A 20,444-nucleotide genomic window follows, 5' to 3' on the forward strand; every position below is an offset into this window, starting at 1 on the left:
TTTCTCTCTCTCTCTCTCTCTTTAATGTTTATTTTTGAGAGAGACAGAGCACAAGCTGGGGAGGGGAGGGGGGAGCAGAGTAAGGGGAGGCACAGAATCCAAAGCAGGCTCCAGGCTCTGAACTGTCAGCTCAGAGCCTGACACAGGGCTCAAACTCACAAACTGTGAAATCATGAAGTCAGACCCTTAACCAAATGAGCCACTCAGGCACCCTGAAACTTTTTTCATAATTTCTAACTCCTTGGGTTAAATTTGTTTTACAGTAGCCTGCCTGTAGCCGTTTTATAGTACTGCCTTCCCCTGGAACTTAGGTAACTTTTGATTCTGTAGCAACTCCTCCAGATTTCCTCTTGGTATTGCCTCAAATTTCTCCTGGTTCTCACTCAAAGTATGTCATAAGACCAGCACCTTCCACTTTGTTCCAATAATCTGCTTTTAATTAGCTATGTAGAATCAAAGAGTGTTAGAGCTGGAAGGCCCCTAGGAGCCATCTATAAGGTAATCTCTTATTTTCATGTAAATAAATAGGCCTATAGAGATTGAGTAGTTATGGATACACATGTGGCTACTAAGTAACAGAGTCAGCCTCTGCTACCAAATCATAGTTTATCTCATAATTCCTAAAGGAAAGTCTAGGACATGCTCAAGAACTCTAGGGATCTTACCCATTTCAGTTTTGTTCCTAATGTCAATATGGTGAAAGTAATAATGATTTCTTCTACCTGACTAAATTCTAGAACTTTCTGGTGAAAAAAAAAAATACTATTCATGCCAAAAAAAAAAGAAAAAAAAAAGATAATTTTTCCTTTTCTTTCTCCCCCTCCCACAGGAAATTCTCAGGAGCAAAAGCTAGAAAATTCAAACAGTATGAAGGTAAATATTTTTCAATAAATTCTAATTAGCAATATACAGGGTCCAACTGAATATATAGCCCAGTTTTTTCCAAAACATTTTTATTTATTATTGAGAAACAGAGAGAGACAGAGCATGAGCATGGGAGGGGCAGCGAGAGGGGGAATATAGCCCAGTTTCCAAGGTCAAATCAGGGCCTGGGGTGGTACAGATTGAGGAATATCAGGAAGCATGCCCCTATTCAGAATTTTTTCCTGCTCAGATCTTTCCCTCTGGCTAAGAACTATCCACGGAACTGGAGAATATCCTTAATCAAAATTCTCACATTACAGTTAAGTTATTCCTTGCGTAAGTGCACAGAGTAACCCACTGTTCCTCCCTAGCACCTAAATAGAGCTCCACTCAACTCTGTTACTACAGACTCTGGAGAAAACCCCTGCAAGAAGTCACTTGGCCCTGCCTAGGGCAGGTAGACCCAAGTGAGGAACTTGGTGGAGGCAAGGAGGGAATAGAAGCTTTCAGAAATAGAGACTGGCTTGCAGGAAAAGAGTGCTGATTCCATCTAATTTTTCTATATTCCTAAGTACGGACTGTTTAAAGGCAGCTTTCTGAGAGGCTCAGCTACGCTCCATTATGAGCTCAGGAAAATTTTTCCTCTTCCTTATTTCTTTTTAAAAGTTTCCAACAGGGGCGCCTGGGTGGCTTAGTCGGTTAAGCGTCCGACTTTCGCTTAGGTCATGATCTCGCGGTTCTTGGGTTTGAGCCCCGCGTCGGGCTCTGTGCTGACTGCTAGCTCAGAGCCTGGAGCCTGTTTCAGTCTGTGACTCCCTCTCTCTCTGACCCTCCTCTGCTCACACTGTCTCTCTCTCTCTCTCTCTCTTAGAAATAAATAAAACATTTAAAAAAAAATTCTTAAAAAAAAAAAAGTTTCCAACAAGGGCTGAAGCTACAAATCCTCTTCTGCTTTTATCACTTTGTTTCTTGGCTCAATTTAACCTCACTTCTGAGTTTCCCCCAACACTATGCACATGTAATCCATCAATTCTCCAGTCCCTTCTCATCATCAGAGTCATTTTCATCATACTAATGCCAAAGCTTGAAGATGCAGGGATAGTTTCTTATTCAACCTAATTCTCATTTATGAATATGAACATCTATCTGACAATCTCGGGCTTCACTTAGGCCATTATTTTCCAATTCAAATAAAACAGAAATAAAGGGAGACAGAAACTGTAGACTGGTGATCATTACAGACTATCCCTTGTGTCAGGCTGAATCCCTGGCTAATCTGGAACCTTGTTCAGTTTTTTACCCTTCCCATCTCTTGCTGCTTTTTCCATGGTAAAACTATGGTTGAAGTTGTTATACCCAATCCAATTCAAAGTAAGGTTGAGTAAGCACATTCTATCCCACTTCTGTCTCTGATTACAACTAAAGCTTCTGGATACTACTGAGGATGCTGGAAAATAAATAATAGCAGGAGTTTGAGGAGACAAATAGAAATTCAAAGAATCACCAATTTCATTATGAGTTTCCTGGTTTTGTCCCCCTCCCCCCCCCTTATCTCCTAAATTAGACCCAGAGCAATTCAAATCCTGGAACTGCATAGAAAGAAGGGTAGAATAAATCCTCAGGAGAAACCATTGGTCTCTCACCAGAATTAAGAAGTTCCTGTGGACTGGGAAGTAGAAGAAACTCACTTTTTCCCGCTTTTCCCATCTTTTGGTTCTGCCTAAAGGCAAGTTTCAGACATGAAGCCCCATGGCAATGGCAGTATAGGCTTCTGAGTCACTTAAAACTCTGAGAGAAAAACCCTCCCCCAACCAGAAGAATTAGGACAAGGTCTCCAGTAACCTGAAGAAGATTAGAAGGAAATCTGCTACTTTTTTCCCTGCTTTCTTTTGTCACTTACTCTAGATATTAATGCAATCATGGGATGTGTGAAACAGCACACAGAATGAGTAGCCACAGTATTCTAGCCATGAAACCAGGAAGGGGGCTACTGAGAGTTAGGGACACTGGAAAAAAAAAAAAATCACAGAGAATCATCAGAAAGATCCCTTACAAACCTGTATGTAAAGTCTCTCCTATATTGTGCATGTATGGGACGGGCCTGAATTTATATAAACAAAAGGCTTTGAGAACTTGAACTATGGCTTTATTAGTGGTGCACACACAGGGATGCTAAAAAAGAAAAATACTGGCAAGGCTTTGGAAACTAAATTTACATTGGAAACTTATAGAAGTGGGTTAATTACCTAAATCTAAATGGGTTAATTACCTACTTGAGGAAACAAATAAAAAACTCAACCATCTCCAGAGTACTCTAACAGTTCATGGAAACTCATAAGTTGTTTAAAATGTCCAAGATAGAATCCAAAATTATTTAACATACAAAGAAATAAGACAATGTCTACAACTTTTGAGGGAGAGGACAAGAGATGCCAAGTCTGATGCAACCGAGATTTTGGAATTTTCAAACAGTGCTTATAACAGTGTTCCATGAAGAAATGGGAAATACTCTTAAATCTAATGAAAAGATAGATGTTCCTAAAAGAACTTAAGTATGTTTACTCATCTCAGATACTTGGTAGCATATCCCCTACAGCTTTTAGATTAGGGGTTCTCAAGTCAGTCTCATACATGTGCGCAATTTTTTTTTTTTTTTTTTTTTTTTAGAAATATCAGTATCAGCCCCATCCACAGAGATTTCAGTTCAATTGGAGATGTGAGACCCAGGGATTCATACTTAATAAAAAAATTCCTCAGGGGTGCCTGGGTGGCTCAGTTGGTTAACGTCCAACTTCAGCTCAGGTTATGATCTTGCAGTTCACAAGTTTGAACCTTGTGTCGGGTTCTGTTCTGACAGACACAGATCCTGTGTCTCCCTCTCTCTTTGCCCCTCCCCCACTTGTACTTTCTCTCTCTCTCTCAAAAATAAATAAAACATTATTTTTTTAAATTTCCACATATAACTATTGTGCAGCCAATACTGAGAATTAGTGCTTTAGATAGTCTTGGTTCCATTTTATTCCTCAGGTATGTATTTGCTTTGAAATATATTAAGAGATAAGCTACCTCAAGTCCTCTTGGAGCAACTATGATGAAACTCCTTTAACACTTGGTGTTTTTTTTTTTTTTTTTTTTTTTTACATAATCTATACATAACATAGTTTATGTTTCTTCATGAGTTTAGTCCTTTTATTAAGTTTCTCATCATTGATTTCCTTATTTAATAGCTGGTTTTATAAAATATATATACAATGAATCCCAGTTACCTATCCCAGTCTACTTTATGCCTTTCTGAGAAAATTGCTGCTTCTCTGTTCAAAGAGGTGATATAGGCCTACAGAGTATAGCTAGTATCTGAGCCATGTTCCGTGCCCAACTAGGTCCAGATAGCCAGTTTATTGCTCCAGACTCCAAAAGACCTAAGATTTCCATAAGAGGAACTTGGAGTTATACAGTGAACAGCCATTTTACCCCTTAACATTATCTCTCATATCAGAAAAGAATTTATAATTTGTTATTTATTTCAATTCACCCAAAAGAGGGAGGGGACAGACAGAGCTGGCTTTTTTTTTTGTGACTTAAGATGGCTGAGCCTTTGATCATCACTGAATGGTTTCGAAGGCCCACATCTATGACAAGGGTCAACCCTAGGTGCCATAATTGGCAAAAATTATGAGCCTGTCTCTGGATAATTCTTTGAGAATGCAGAGCACAGATATGATTTATGTAAGGTGCTACAAAGGTTGTACTACATCTTTTGGGGAATTCTAGGTATCTTCGTGTGTAGTATCCAATAAAAGATTAAATAAGTACTTTGCTTTTAAAAAAAAAAAATAAAAAAATAAAAAAAAAAAAATAAGTACTTTGCTTTGTCTTGGCAGTTTATCACCATCTTTGAAGGACACAAGAATATTACTGGAAGTGTATACTCCTCAAAAGAAGTCATTTCAGGTACAAAATATACTATTCAGCATTCGTTCTGGAATGAGTAGCTCCCTCCTTGAAGTATTGATACCTATTATATGAGACTATAATATTCTTACTATGTGTATGTATGTGTGTATAACAATTTGCAGTTCATTGTGTGTTATTTTAACCTCAAACCACCACAGTAATAAGTAATGGAACTAATATTTATTAGGTATTAAATATCCTCATTTTATTAAACAGGAAAGTGACAGCAACTGAAGAGGAAAGTGAGAGTAGGTTATTCAAGGTCACCCCATAGCTAATAAGCTGCAGAGCTGGGATTCATACACAGATCTGCCCAACTTCAAATCCCAAGCTCATTCAATATAACCAGAATTCATACACTCAAATGGCCACAGGAGCCATACAGGTAATGTTATAAACAAGCACAGTAGGCTGAGCAAGGGTCTGTGGTGCACTGGAGATGGCACATCCCATCTAAAGGAGGGAGCTGCTACTCAGCAATCCCTGATACACTGGCTTATTGCCAGGCCTTCCCACTGATGTCTTTGCATCTTTCAAAAGAAGTTAGAGGTGAAAATTTTATGTGAAAATTCCTGACTTTTAAAGTTTGTCAAATAATTCAAAGTTTTTGTGAAATGTTTTGTGGACCAAACAAAACTCGTCTATATCCCCTACATCATACTATTCTGCCTCTCTAAATCATAAAGTCCTGGTTTAAAAAAGAGAAAATGGAGGGAATAGCTGCCTGAGGTTACACAAGATCTACACAAATAGAGAGCTTTAAGGGCTCAAAAACAGATTTTCTTACTTTGATCCTCCACTCTTTCCTCCCTTGGTAACATGGTTCCATAGTCTTGCCATTGTATCCCAGAATAAGCCCCATATTGGGTAATAACTAAAGCTAGTCTGTAGTTTTGCTACAGAAAGAACTATTAACAAGATAAACTCAGAATTCATGACTCCTCTCTCATGTATTTTATTAACCTAGAATACCAGGCACCCAATAGTCTTGAACAATATACGAGCATCAAATAAAGCATGAAGATTTGAGGCAGTATCCTAAGTGTGTTTCCAGGAACTGATTTGCATTACAACCACCTAGGGTACCTTTTTAACAATGTAGGTTCCTAGACCTCTAGCCTGCCTAAGATAGCATCTCTGAGTAATGGTGCCCAGGAATCTGAATTTTCAATAGGACCACAAAGTTTCAAGAACAGGAATTCTTTTGCCCCTCCAGTGACAATTTCGGAAGTCTTGCAACAATGCCTCAGTCATGTCAGTAAAAATTTTATCTTACTTTTTCAGAAAGGACATCTTTCTCTTTCATCTATGCTTTTGTTTCTTATCTGCTGCAACTTTTGTTTTTTTCCTTTTACATTGATAGGTCATTTAAAAAAATAATAGAATAGTAAAAAACCTGAATATACTGTTTTGCTCTATATTTATAGTTAAATTTACTGTTGGCTATCTTTAACTATAGAAGCTATCTTGCTAGAAAAGACAAATCTAGGTACCTACAAGATGTGTGGTCATGAACTTTGGCACACAATGGAATTATGAAAATTTGGGGGCACCTGGAGGTCTCAGTTGTTTAAGCATCTGACTTTGGCTCTGGTCATGATCTCATGGTTCCTGAATTTGAGCCCTGCATTGGCTTCTGTGCTGACAGCTCAGAACCTGGAGCTTGCTTTGGATTCTGTGTCTTCCACTGTCTCTGTCCCTCCCCCACTCACACTCTGTCTCTCTCTCTCTTCCTCAAAAATTAATAAACATTAAAATTTGTTTTAATTTAAAAAAAGAAAATTTGGTCTTGTGTGTTTTCATGTCCTACCATAAAGTTTCAAACATGTACATAACTGTTCACTTCTCTTTTTACATGTTTATAAGTAAAATTATAATTTTGTGATAACTAAACCATGATATTCTTTAAGAGCCCATGCACTGAATAAGTGGTGTACAAAATGTATCAAAATGAAAATTCTTTTATTATCTATACAGTCTTAGCTCACATGATAAAAGAAATCACTTGAAATTAGCTAATTGAAAATTCACCTGAAGTAGGTGAGAAATTGTAAAAATTTTAATGCACTTGTGCTTTCACTTGAGCATTCTGAAATAGATACCCTCATTGTGTAGAGTTGAAAGTTACTTTAAGTTTAGCTGATCAGGCTTTTTCCAAGAGTGTTCTGCTAGAAAAAGAAAGACATTCTTTGCATAACTAACTGGAGAAGCATCAATATGTGGTAGGTCCATGCGAGTCACAAAGCTGGGCCCCTATTCCCAGAGGGGCCATTTTCTACTCATATGACCTTAGGCAAGGTATTTGACCTTGCCAAGATTCAGTGTTCAAAAATGGAGACAAAACCTGCTTAGGATTCTCTCTCTCTGCCTCTGTCTCTGCTCCTCCCTACTCTCTCTCTCTCTCTCTCTCTCAAAATAAATAAACTTTAAAAAAGAATGTTTCTAAATGTTTTTAAATCCCATAAAGTATTTTACAAACATCAGTTTCTTAATTCTAAATCATCGATTCTATAGTATAACTGTCTCAATTAGAATGTCCAATAAATATCTATATTACTTTTTTGCTTTGTCCACAGAAACTTCCAAGCCCAGTGTTTCCATACAAGGATCTAAAATGCTGGCAAAGGTATCTTCAGCTCTGTCAAAGGTGTTTTCTCGAAATAACACCAATATTTCCAAATCTTCCTCACCACCTCAGCGGGACGAGCACTGAAGCTTTTATACCTGATAGAACTATGCTTACTTCCCTTAGAAAATAAAGTGATTGTTAAAGCGTAACATATTGTCCAATAAGATGGTTTTTATAATACTGAGAAGAATTTTAAGATCAAAGAAAGTGCAATATAAATTCGAATAAGAGAAAGGTATGATGAATACTTTTGATAAGCATTTTGCATGAGAAGAGGCAGAATGTTAGTATTACATGTGTAAGTTACCTGTGTGCCATAAATATGGCCAAAAGTGTACCTGGTAACCAATCAGTGCTAAGCAACCACTAGGAAATGATCTTGGATGTTTCCTGTTAAATTTTTAGGGGAATAATTAGTATATTGAGATAACATTCAAGTGAATTCTATAACACAGCTATGAAACTGATTGCTTCACTATTAAAAGTGTATTTGTATGCTCAAATAAAATTATACCAGATATAAGAAATCAGTTTTTCCCACCTTCAGATAAAGTTTCATCAGTTTATAAAATACCTCCCAAGCAAAAATATCCAACTATGGATAAAGCACCATCTAGAAGTAATGAATTAATTACTGATAATTTAATTACTAGTAAAATACATAATATGCATAAAATAACTTCTATAACTTTAAAAAACTTTTCAGAAAAGACAAAGGTATTTTGTGGGTAAAATACCATCAATAGGTAAATTATTGGTCAGCAACGTCATTAAATCCTTTATATTAATATTTTTCATGAATATAAATAAAAAGCTCTATTTGTAAGAACAAAAAAAAAATAATGACAATTTAACAAGAGGAATAGTTACTGCAGTGATAAAAGAATTTTTTCAAAATCAGTTAACTTGCTACTTTGTAGCATATTTGCCACTAGAAGGTAAGGATCTTGTTTAAAAGATTCAAAACAGCAAAGAGTGTCAATCATCATCACTATCTAACCTAATGCTGATTCATGAATGTTTAGAGAATGTGACATCTTCTCTTTTATCTAAAATTTTCTTGACAGTAGCCAGACTATATTAGAAACATCTGAGAAAATTTCATCTTATAAAACTGGATTTCCTTTAATACAGTTAGGTTATGACAGGGAGCTCCAGAGAAAAAGATGTGATTATATAGTAGAATTTTGATGTTCTAATGAGAATGAAGTTATTAAATTAGTAATTTAGTCTATTTATACTAATCTCATAAATGATTTGATCTCAGAGATACACAAAATCATGTAACTTACAGATGCAGACATTTCAAAAATGATAAGAAATGACTGGCAGTCCTGTTCACAATCATCTTCAGAATAATTCTACCGATGGGTTTATATTGATAAGTATTAAGTTGAAAGTGTCCTTACAGATGTCACCAAAACCACTAATGTTCAATATCACATGCTTTTAATAAAAACTGCCTTTTAACATATTATTTTTTAGAAAGCTTTTATCCATCTTTAAAAGTGGATAAGGATATCTTTCACAGGCGAAATTCACTCTGATTTCAAAGTACTCTGATTCACATAGTTCTGTAGTTAAATATTTAATATATAAGGATAATGTACTCAGGGACACCTAAGTGGCTCAATGGGTTGAGCATCCAACACTTGATTTGGGCTCAGGTCATGATCACACAGCCCTGAGATTGAGCCCCAGCTGCTTAAGATTCTCTCTCCGTCTTCTTCTGCCCTTCCCCCTCTTCATACACTTTCTCTCTCTCAATAAATAAATAAATAAATAAATAAATAAATAAATAAAACAGAATAATGTACTCATATGAAGTTGTAAAGGAGACTTTATCATACTCATATGATATGAAATGTACTCATTTTAGTGGTAAAGGAGACTTCCAATTTTCTCTACTTTAAGTAGAAGAAGAAGTATCAAGTTCAGGATTAGTGTTGAAGCTGTCAAAATTATGGAAAAATGGTTAAAATTATGGTTAAGTTTAAGTCCCAAGAAAAACCTTAATTCAGAAAAGGTTCTGTGTCAAAAGTCATGTGTTAAACAAAACTTTAGGCATATTTGACTAAACTAGTGAAAAAGATGCTAAAAGCATCAAAGATTAAATTAAAAAAAAAAACAAACATTACCTGATAGGGGCACCTGGGTGTCTTAGTCAGCTAAGCTCCAACTTCAGCTCAGGTCATGATCTCAAGGTTCGTGATTCTGAGTCCCACCTTGGTCTCTGTGCTGACAACTGAGAGCCTGGAGGCTGCTTCACATTCTCTCTCTCTCTCTCTCTCAAAAGTAAATAAACATTAAAAATTTTTTAAAAGCATATTGCCTGATAAATTTTTGGTAGCTGAAATTTCTAGGAGTAACTGTCTTTGAGCTGTTGATCCTAAAGAATGACTTTTAAATCCATAAGGCCTTGGAATGATTTCTTAGGTTGTTTATTCTGTTTATGTTGTCCTAAAACAGAGTTTGGCAAACTTTTTATGTAAAGAGGTAGAAAGCAAACACCATAGGTTTGCAGAGTATGTGATCTTTATCAAAGCTAATCCATTGTGCCTTTATAGCACAAAAGCAGCATTAGAAAATATATAAACAAATAATGTAGCTGTCTGGGATCCAATGAAAATTTACTTATCACGTCACAAAATATCATTCTTCTGATTTTTTTCAGTGAGGGGAGGTGGGGAGATAAGCTAAATGGGCAATAGGCACTAAGGAGGACACTTGTGATGAGCACTGGGTGTTATATGTAAGTGATGAATCACTAAATTCTACTCCTGAAACCAATCTTACCCTATATGTTAACTAACGAATTTTTTAAAAATCTTGGAGGAAAAAAATTGTAAAACCATTCTTAGCATTTAAGCTAAGTCAAAAATAGATGATAGGCTAGATTTATGCCATTGGTGGTAGTTTGCTTACCCATTTCCCGTAAAAATTTGGGACCCCTAAATTAGTTGAGTATGGTATGAAGAAGGATGCAGAATATTTCTAAAAGCAGTGGACTTTAGTAGTAAAGTACATTACAAAAAATCAGTGATTACCAAAAAAAACACATGAATTTCAAACATTCATCTCCTTAGTGATTTGGTTATTTGAGTATACTGCCAAGAAAGCACATGAGCATTAAAAATCTACCTTGAGTTAGAAAAAGAAAAGGTAGATTTAATTTGAAGCTGAAATTCTAGTAAAAATTATTTTTTACCTGCAGAATAGCCAATCAAATGGATCTAGACATAATTTCCGAAATGTAGTAGTCATACTTGTAAATGATTCATCATCAATCTCCACTGCAATAAAAGGGGGTAAGCAGCTCCAAATTCACACCTCCCACAGAAAGACTGACAAAGCAAAAAATGCCAACATTAACTTTGTCACAACTCTGGAAAACAGTCAAAGTTTACAGTAACTAACTGAACACTGAATCAAGAAAAAGGTAAATTGAAAACGACAGCAGAGATTTGTGGTGTTTACTTACCCTTGCTCCAACCCCCCCCCCCCCCCCAAGGACATGAGCAGTCTTGAAAAAGAAATCTGCATCCTTATTTTAAGTCCTTGGGCTCCGAGCTCTATAGGGAGCACAGCAAACCTTACTGGAAAATGACTGTGTATGTAGGTTTCCGAACTGTCTGGGGGAGGTATGAATGAGGAATGCAAGACGCTTGTCTCTGTTTCACCTCATTGGAATCAGACCAGGAAAACAGTGGGCATTAGTCAAGACAAGGGCAAGCCAAACTCACAACTCAGATTCCTAGGGAAAGAGTATGCTGGAAACATGGAACAGATGCCAAAGGCCCTGGAACAAAAGTTAAGGAGATTCATTAAGAAGTTAGGCATTCGGGGCGCCTGGGTGGCTTAGTCGGTTAAGCGTCCGACTTTCGCTTAGGTCATGATCTCGCGGTTTGTGGGTTCGAGCCCGGCGTCGGGCTCTGTGCTGACTGCCAGCTCAGAGCCTGGAGCCTGTATCAGAGTCTGTGACTCCCTCTCTCTCTGACCCTCCCCTGCTCACGCTGTCTCTCTCTCTCTCTCTCTCTCCTAGAAATAAATTAAAACAAAAAAAGGAAGTTAGGCATTCAAACCCCCCCCCCCGTGAGGAAATTTAGAGTGTCATGCACATGCCCAGAGCAAAATTCATGCTCAGAAAACAATGGGAAAGAAAGCTTTCACTTCAGGCTAATCCTTAGGCTCAATGTAAGCCTAGCAAAGTACTGGAGTGTAGTGCCTTTGCACAGAACCATTCTGCACAAAGGGATGAATTATTTTGTTTCCTTGTCTGCTTGTTTGTTTTGTTTGTATATGTGGGGGTCAGGGGTGTGAGTGGAGGGTTGTGTTTTACCTCCTGGTGTTCAAGGGAATCTCTGCCAAAACTAGTTTAACACAAAGAACAGAGACTTCAGTGACCATATAAGACAAACAACACAGCCTTTAAAACATAGGTTGGGAAAGTCACTACACAAATGGACTAGTACAGCCTTCAACAGTCGAGAAACAATACGTCGTGGCAAAGAGGGAGATCTGATTTCCCGAGTTACCAAGTCATACTCAAATGTCCGGTTTTTAACAAAATAACTCATGAAATACAAAGAAACAGGAAAGTATGACCTATTTAGAGGAACAAAGTGTTAAGAAATCATCCTTTAGGGGACACCTGGGTGGCTCAGTGGGTTAACCGTCCAACTTCAGCTCAGGTCATGCTCTCATGATTTGTGGGTTCGAGCCCCGCATGGGGCTCTGTGCTGACAGCTCAGAGCCTGGAGCCTGCTTTGGATTCTGTCTCCCTCTCTCTGTCCTCCCCCGTACCCCCATCAAAGATTAAACGTTAAATATATGTATATATTTATATATATCATCCCTGAGGATATCCAGACTTTGGGTTAATTATACAAAGAGAAGAGAACAATTACATTAAATATGGTCAAAAAGCTAAAGAAAAACATAGACAAAGACTGAAGAAAATAAGAAAAAGAATGTATAAACTGAGAATATCCATAAAAAGTAGAAATTATTAAAAAGCCACTGTGGAAAATTTTGACATTTCTTCAAAAATATTATTCAGTCTTAAATAAAATTCTGGCACATACTACAATATGAATGAACCTTGAAAATATTACACTAAGTAAAATAAACCAGACACAAAAGGGTAAATGTTGTATAATTCTGCTTATCTGAGGTACATGGAAAAGGAAAATTCATAGAGGAAGGAGAAATTTTAACAAGAACTAGAGACAGTGTAGAATAGGAAGTTACTGTTTAATGGGTGCAGAGTTTCTATTTGGGAAGATGAACAAATTCTGGAAATTGATAGAAGTGATGGTTGCACCACGTTTGTAAATGTAGTTAATGCCACTAAAGTATACATTTAAAAATGGTTAAAATAGTAATTTTTGTTAGAGTGGTTATTTTTACCATAATTTCTAAAAAACATTTTAAAGGAACATTTTTTTAAATGTTTTTTTATTTATTTCTAGGAGAGAGAGAGAGAGAGACAGCATGAGCAGGGGAGGGTCAGAGAGAGAGGGAGTCACAGACTCTGAAACAGGCTCCAGGCTCTGAGCTGGCAGTCAGCACAGAGCCCGATGCGGGGCTCGAACCCACGAACCGCGAGATCATGACCTAAGCGAAAGTCAGAAGCTTAACGACTAAGCCACCCAGGTGCCCCTTAGAGGAACATTTTTAAAGGAACCACACAAATTAGGGAGGTGAAGAGTACAGTAATAAAAAATTTACTAGAGGGGTTCAACAGCAGAGTTAAGCAAGGAGAAGAAATAATCAGTGAACCTAAAACTAGGACAATTGAAATTATTTAGTTTGAGTATGGGGGGGGGGGGAATAGAATAAGGAAAAGTAGATAGAAACTAAAGGACCTATATGAGATGCCATGAAGCAGACCAAAATACACATTATGTGCATCTCAGAAAGAAGAAAGAAAAAGGGACAGAAAGAATATTTGAAGCACATTTTCATAAGCACCACAATTCTGTCTTTTACTTTGTCCTACTGTTGCCAATTTTATACACAAGTTTTAATACAGGAGCTTAGCTGATCAGTATTTTTTATCTCATATTGTATCTTTTATCTCATATTGTATTTTTGAAAACACTTAGATTTCATGACCAAATTCATTGTGCAATTTTGTTCTGCAGCATGGTCAAAAATGAATGTAGAAATAAAGGGAAATTTTAAAGCATTGTTTTATTAATTTATATCAAATTCTTCTTTGTCTAATGCCAGACTTACATTCCTTTTCAAAGAAGAAAGGAAACCAATTACTGAATCAACATCCTACATCATGAACAGAATTGTGAGTTCATCCTCAGATATTCAAGAGGATCCGATTTCAGATCTAAGATGTCAACTAAGTAAAGTGAGATCCCACAAAAGTTCATGGAAAGGAATATTAGAAAGCTTAGAGAAAGACAAAGAAACAGAGTTTTCTCTAAGCATCTGAGTATTATGAGTAAATTTGCAAAGGTTGTGGCTGTGACTTTTGGCTATGGCTTTGAGGACTTAAATAAATCCTCTTGCTTATAAAACAAGTATAAAACTAGACAAAATTATTTTTTTATTTAAAAAATTTTTTTAATGTTTTCTATTTATTTCTGAGAGAGAGAGACAGCATGAACAGGGGAGGGTCAGAGAGAGAGGGAGACATAGAATCTGAAACAGGCTCCAGGCTCTGAGCTGGCTGTCAGCACATAGCGCAATGCAGGGCTTGAACCCACAAACTGTGAGATCATTACCTGAGCCGAAGTCAGATGTTCAACCAACTGAGCCATCCCGACGCCCCTAGACATAATTATTGAAGCAAACCATATCAGGAATCTGGAAATAGACCAAGGGCAAACAAAAAATTGAGAAGAGATTATTCATAACAACCTGACAGAATTTCAAATAAGAACAGAAAGAGATCTGTTTTTGCATAAAGCTGCTCCCTACCTTCTCTCTCTTTAACTTGGTCAGTTAGAACAGTCACATTTGGAATTTCTAAGAAATACCTTAATTCAAATTTTTTTACTGAAATTTTAAGAAACCTGCAGAAGAGAGGTAATTTGGGGAAAATGGAAGAGTTAAGATAACTAAATTATTTGCAATGCATAAAGCACTTAGGATAGCCTGCAACACAGTAAACTAAATATATTCACAGATATATCATCACTCACACTTTATGGAATTTTAAAATTACAATGGATTCTTTTACATAAATTATAATTTAAAAATTTGATAAAACAAATATATTAAAAAAATTTTAAACCAGGATGTGCATTGTGCTATAATCTTAAATAGAAAAAATAAACCATGGTTGATTGTCAATATATAAGTTTAAATATAATGTATATAATTCAGTTGCCTAAATCAATTCCATTAAAAACAACTTGTTTTTAATGGTCGAAGTGACATTGTTATAGAATTTTATTGGGTTATCAAAATATTTCGATACAAAATATCAGAAGAAGCTTTCCTATCTTTAGAATTTGGTTTGTAAATACTTAGAATAATTATATTGATCTTCCTTTGTTTTTCTCATTAAATCTTTTTTATCTACTACCGTGTATTCCTTCTATTAAGAAGTGCATGTCTAAAATGCTAAAATCAATTTTTGGTTAATCCATATCTAAGCATTCATATTATGGTAAATAATAATGCAGAGTTGGGAAACCAACATATCCGGGTGCATATTCCCTCTCTGTCATCTACTAACTTTTACATCTCAGAAAGGTTACTTACTCCTGCTGAAATACTAAGAATTCTTATTTCATAAAGATGTTTTGAAAAATTATGGAGATATGTAGATGATCAATTACCATTATTACTTTTTAAAAAAATTTTAATGTTTATTGTTTTTGAGAGACAGAAAGGTACAGTGTGCACATGGGAGATGGGCAGAGAGAAGGAGACAGACTTGGATGCAGGCTCCAGGCTCTGAGCTGTCAGCACAGAGCCAGACATAGGGCTCGAAACCACCAGCCATAAGATTAATACCTGAACCAAAGATGAATGCTTAACAGACCAGGCCACTCAGGCACCCCACTGTTATTACTCTGAATTATTATCGACTACAGATCTTATTTAACAATTTCATTTTACAGATGAGAAAAGAGAGATCCAGAAAAGTTATTTAGGCTTATTCAAGGTCATAGATTGTAAAATTTAAAATAGGTTTACAACTATTTAATCTAAATAACAATTACTTTGCTATACAACATGTTGGTGGACTTTAATTGAATTTACCATTCCCTCAACTTTTTTCTAAAATTAATGAATTAATACTTGCATAAATCACAGATAGTTTTCATTCAGATCAAATACCCTAATTGCTGTAACTTAGAATAATCCCACTATGTTTCCTCACAAGCCACAAATGGTCACTCCACTATTGAGTTTTGTGCAGATGTTCCATACTTTATAAAAATATTGGGAGAAAGCAAACATCTTACCCACACTCCCCTGTATTCCCAGAAACCTTTCTTGTACTACACTGACAAAACAGTTTCCAGGTAATAATTTGAGAAGTCCACAGGACTCACCTTGTTTGTTTGTATTTTCTCAAAGGGCCATCAATCGTACACTGTATTTTGTCCAATGCCTAAAAACAATATTGCATATATTTTTGTCTGCTTTTAGGTTTTGTTTTGCATAAAGAGAGGGTAAATCCAGACTACTACTCTCTCATGAATGGAAAGAGAAGTTATGGTTTTATTTTTACTCTCTTTTTTAAAAAAAATATTTTTTTGTAAAATAATTAGGTAATTTTAGTTGTAAACTTTCTACCAGGTTCTGGTCAGTTGATATGCTAAAATATTTTATACTCTAGGGTTTTTTCAGTGTAAGTATTTTATACACTAGAGTTTTATCAGTTCAGCTAATGATCAAGAAGTTTATACACATTCCTTATTGAATTCCCTCTGATCTCATTGAGTTGCCTCTAAGCTTGAACACCAAGTCTACATATACCTGACCTTAGAAAACAACTAAGAACATACACTTTTAGTTTTTTATTGACTGAGAAGTGTGCTTTAGATCAATCATTTTTGATGTTCTAAACTGCTTCATCATATCATCCAGGAACAATTACATTTTGTGTTTTCAAGTTTCCCATTGCTAATATGTGCCAGGCTCTGAAATAAATAAATGTATTTAATAAAATTTTACATCTGATCATCTTTTGTATATGATTACACAGAAGATTTAATTTTCTTTAAAAGCTTGAAAAATTGGTCTTTTTTTGGTCTTAACTGGGAAATAAGAGTTTCGAAATAATACTACAACACACTTAGAATAACTGATCATCATCAATATTTTTTGGTTAAAATTTTGTATTCATTTTCTGAAAATTATAGATTTCTAACTTGCTGACAGCTTATTTTAAACACTGAATAAACTACTTTACTCTCCCATGTATTACTCTTATGGTTTATTTTTTATTGTAATATAAGGAAGAAGAAAGCAGCTGCATTCTCCAGCTGTGACAAAGTGTTTCAATAAATGAGGCAAGCAACATCAGTAATAAATAAAGCAATTTACTTCCTTACAAAAATGACTATCTCTATTTAATATCAAAGCTGTAGCTAGTAGCACAGCCTTGCAGCTGGTATGGCTAAAGTGAATACTCACTGGGAAATTAGGTTGCCATTATATTAGCTATATTATACTGACAAGGGCATACTAAGATTCCTATAGAAAACGTTTAAAAGCTTTCCTTTTGAATTCAGTACCAAGAAACTCTCATTTCACTTAGGTCACTGATATTGGTTGAATGACAGAATGCAGTCTATTGTCGCTGCCACAAAGCAATTAACTTCCACTTCCCCCTATAGGCAGAGTCCAGAGTACTCTTTAATGATAAGTAGGATGAAATGTGCTAACTCCGTAAGATTGATGAAAATTGCTTACCTAGAGGTTGCTATGTTTCTAGAATAGCTAGAGTTTGTAGAACTAGATAGAGCATGTTCCAATATGAAACTCTCAGGCAGTTCATCATTATACACACACACACACACATACACACACACTTCCCCTAATTGTCAACTCTCACAAATTAGACTAAGTAACAAAATTTCCCAAAGTATCTTCAGAACTAATTGTATTTTCCAGTAACCACTAAATCTATGAGGATCTTTAGCTAAACTGAGTTTTCTAATGCTCAGTGGAAAAACTACACAACTACTCAACAGCTGCTTATCACCTCTCAACCTGGATTCTTACATTAATATTTGGGTACAAGAGATCAAGGCATCATCTATTCATGGATCCAGGTTTGTAATTTGAGTGTATGCATATCAAGGGCCAAGGACTAGTATTATTCATTGAAATATTTATAGCTTATATTTGTATATCATGTTGCAGTTTACCTTATATTTCTGTAAATTTAGTAACAATGTAAGAAATATAGGAAAGGAGTTATTGTCCCACTTCAGATGAGACCACTCATGTCATAAGGGTAAATAACACCCTAATGCTATGTGTCTATCAGTTTGCATCTTTCTGTTTGCTAGACTGTGAACAGGGAAAATTCCACAAAATAACTGTCAAAATAAAACATAATTAAATTGAAATACCAAGTTTGGGAAAGAAGTTAATGATAGGATGAAAAAGAAAAAGAAAGAGAATGCCTAAATAGAGATTTTAAAAAGTGAAGATTACAAAGGAATTTCTGATTAACTTGTATGTTTCATGAATATTTCATCTTCTATTTTTTATAATATGGCCTGAAATGCATTTCTGTACATAAAAATCCAGTTAGTATGTATATTATTTGTTGAGAAATCCTGTGTTCTGAGTGTGCTGTCCTTCTTCGCAACTAGCTTAAGCTGCTCAATGTTCACCAGGTATATATCCCTAAGGGGGCAAGATGACCCTGAGGACAGATAAGATAATTTTTCCTTAGCTGCCAAATGGTACAATAAATGATTATAGCAAACTACTAGGTAACTTTAAAAGCTGCTTCTTGATTTTCTATGTTCCATAAAATGGTTAGTGAGGTCAAAACTATTTTCTGAATAAGAAGGAGGAGGAGGAGACAATGGCAAGTTTGCCTTCTTCATGTTCACACTCTTGTAAGTATTCCAGACCACATGATGTGTGATATTAAAGCAGTTTAAATAAGCCCTCTTCTATTAGACCAAACACAAAATAGATTGTTAAAATGATAAAACAATCTTACTCTTCTTGCTTTGTTTTAGATATTTTTATAGTTCTATAATTATATAGAAGTTTATAAATATTTCATAAAATATATTTATATTATTTGCTGTGTTATGTATTATATAGGCTAGCTATTTTAAATAAATGAATATTCTAAAAATTCTCCATTTAAATTTCTAATAGGGAAATATAAATAGAATTTACAAATCTTAAGGTTCTTAATAATTTTTAAGAACTTAAAAAGTTCCTGAGAATAAATTTTGAGAGCCACTACCCTAAATTAAGTATTAGAATGTTACACCAGGTACATAGCTAGTATATTCATTTTTGCAAATGGGAACAGAGTTCTGCTTCTGCTACATACAACTCTTGTTAAGTTTTCCAGTCTAGTAATTGAAAGCTTTAGGAAAAATATTTTCTTCTGAAAATGACAAATACTGGCACATTATCATTAAGCAGATGGAAAAAATCATTTTAATCATATGGATCAAAAATTGTAATTTAATTTGATATATAGTCTAGAAGCAATGAAAACAAATTGAAATCATCAGTGTACTAATAAAGGAACTATAGAAACAAGTGAAGACGACCCAAATGAGAATGAGCAAGGGCTATTCAGAGCTTGCTCTAACAAGGGAGTCAGCTATCAACACGTTTGTTTGGCAGGGATTCAAAGGCAGGCAAATGAATGGGAAAGCTTTATATGAAAAAAAGGGAAGCCTTCAAGTATCCTCTGATTGGAAGCTGTTGTCATGGAGAAGCTGTGTGTGGGCTAACTAAAAGCAGGGCATTCAATATGATTGGTTATGGAAGTATATTTGGCTTTCTCCAGTTGGTCCTAAGTTGGAAGCAGGGGCAAATTTTAGGAATGCTGTCAGTTACTGATCAAGTCCTGACTGTTTGGGGCCCAGACTGACTGCAGCAGGTTGAGGGTCAGAATTCTACTTTATGTATGGTCTGGCTATCATCCATTTGTATATTCAGTTTTCTCAGTGAGAAAACAGTAAAACATTAGCACAGAATTTTATGACCAAATTATACTGTCAGTTTCTGAACAAAGCCCAAGTAATATACACTCTTTTTCACTTTTTTCCTGGAAACTAGAGTTTATATGTGGAATTAAAAGTAACACTAACCTGTCATATATAATTAGAATTAAAATTACATTGTAAAGTAGGAAAAGTGTTCACAAAGCACAAAATTAAGTGCAATAAGCATGAACGTACTATAAAACATTGAGGAGGAAAAATAAAAGCCTGGAGTTCCCTAGAGGGCAGGAATGCAATGCAAATCACAAATAATACAATCATAATACAAGATCAGCAGATGAGACATCTTAAAGGCAAATTGTACTTTTTAAAATTTACCACGTTTTTCCAGAAAAAATTAGCATGTTAGAGAAGGCATATACTCCAAGGTGCTGGTAAACTTAGTGACTAGAGAACAAACAAAATCTTAAGCTTTCAGCCAGGGTAAAAATAAACATCAATTAAATTTGCTCTCTTTATTTAAGAGAATGAAAAATACCAAAACCCCAAAGAAGAGAAAGTACTGTTTTATTTTAAATACTAAATAATATTTCTCATAGTTTGATATGATGATTGACAATGTAGTTTCTGTGGGGAACTGGGTGGCTCAGTTGGTTGAGTGACCAACTTTGGCTCAGGTCATGGTTCATGGGTTCTAGTCCCGCATCAGGCTCTGTGCTGACAGCTCAGAGCCTGGAGCCTGCTTCAGATTCTGTGTCTCTTTCTCTCACTGGCCTTCCCCCAATCACACTGTATTTCTCTCTCAAAATAAATAATAAAAACACAAATTAAAAAAAAAAAAAAACAAGACAAAACAGTGTAGT

At 35.5% G+C, this 20,444-nt stretch overlaps 1 protein-coding gene across 1 annotated transcript in view; it reads left to right on the top strand.

The window, feature by feature from the left end:
* Nucleotides 1–7,592, top strand: part of FSIP2 (fibrous sheath interacting protein 2) — an 84,350-nt gene extending 76,758 nt beyond the window's left edge. Inside the window, exons 22-24 of the mRNA XM_039222034.1 lie at nt 830–873; nt 4,746–4,815; nt 7,395–7,592. Coding sequence (XP_039077965.1) covers nt 830–873; nt 4,746–4,815; nt 7,395–7,531 — 251 coding nt within the window. The 3' untranslated portion in view covers nt 7,532–7,592. The remainder of the gene's footprint in view (nt 1–829; nt 874–4,745; nt 4,816–7,394) is intronic.
* The last annotated feature ends 12,852 nt before the right edge of the window (nt 7,593–20,444 follow it).

The sequence above is a fragment of the Hyaena hyaena genome, unplaced genomic scaffold (genome assembly GCF_003009895.1).
Source record: "Hyaena hyaena isolate Hyena2069 unplaced genomic scaffold, ASM300989v1 scaffold_1039, whole genome shotgun sequence".
In the NCBI taxonomy this organism is placed as follows: domain Eukaryota; kingdom Metazoa; phylum Chordata; class Mammalia; order Carnivora; family Hyaenidae; genus Hyaena; species Hyaena hyaena.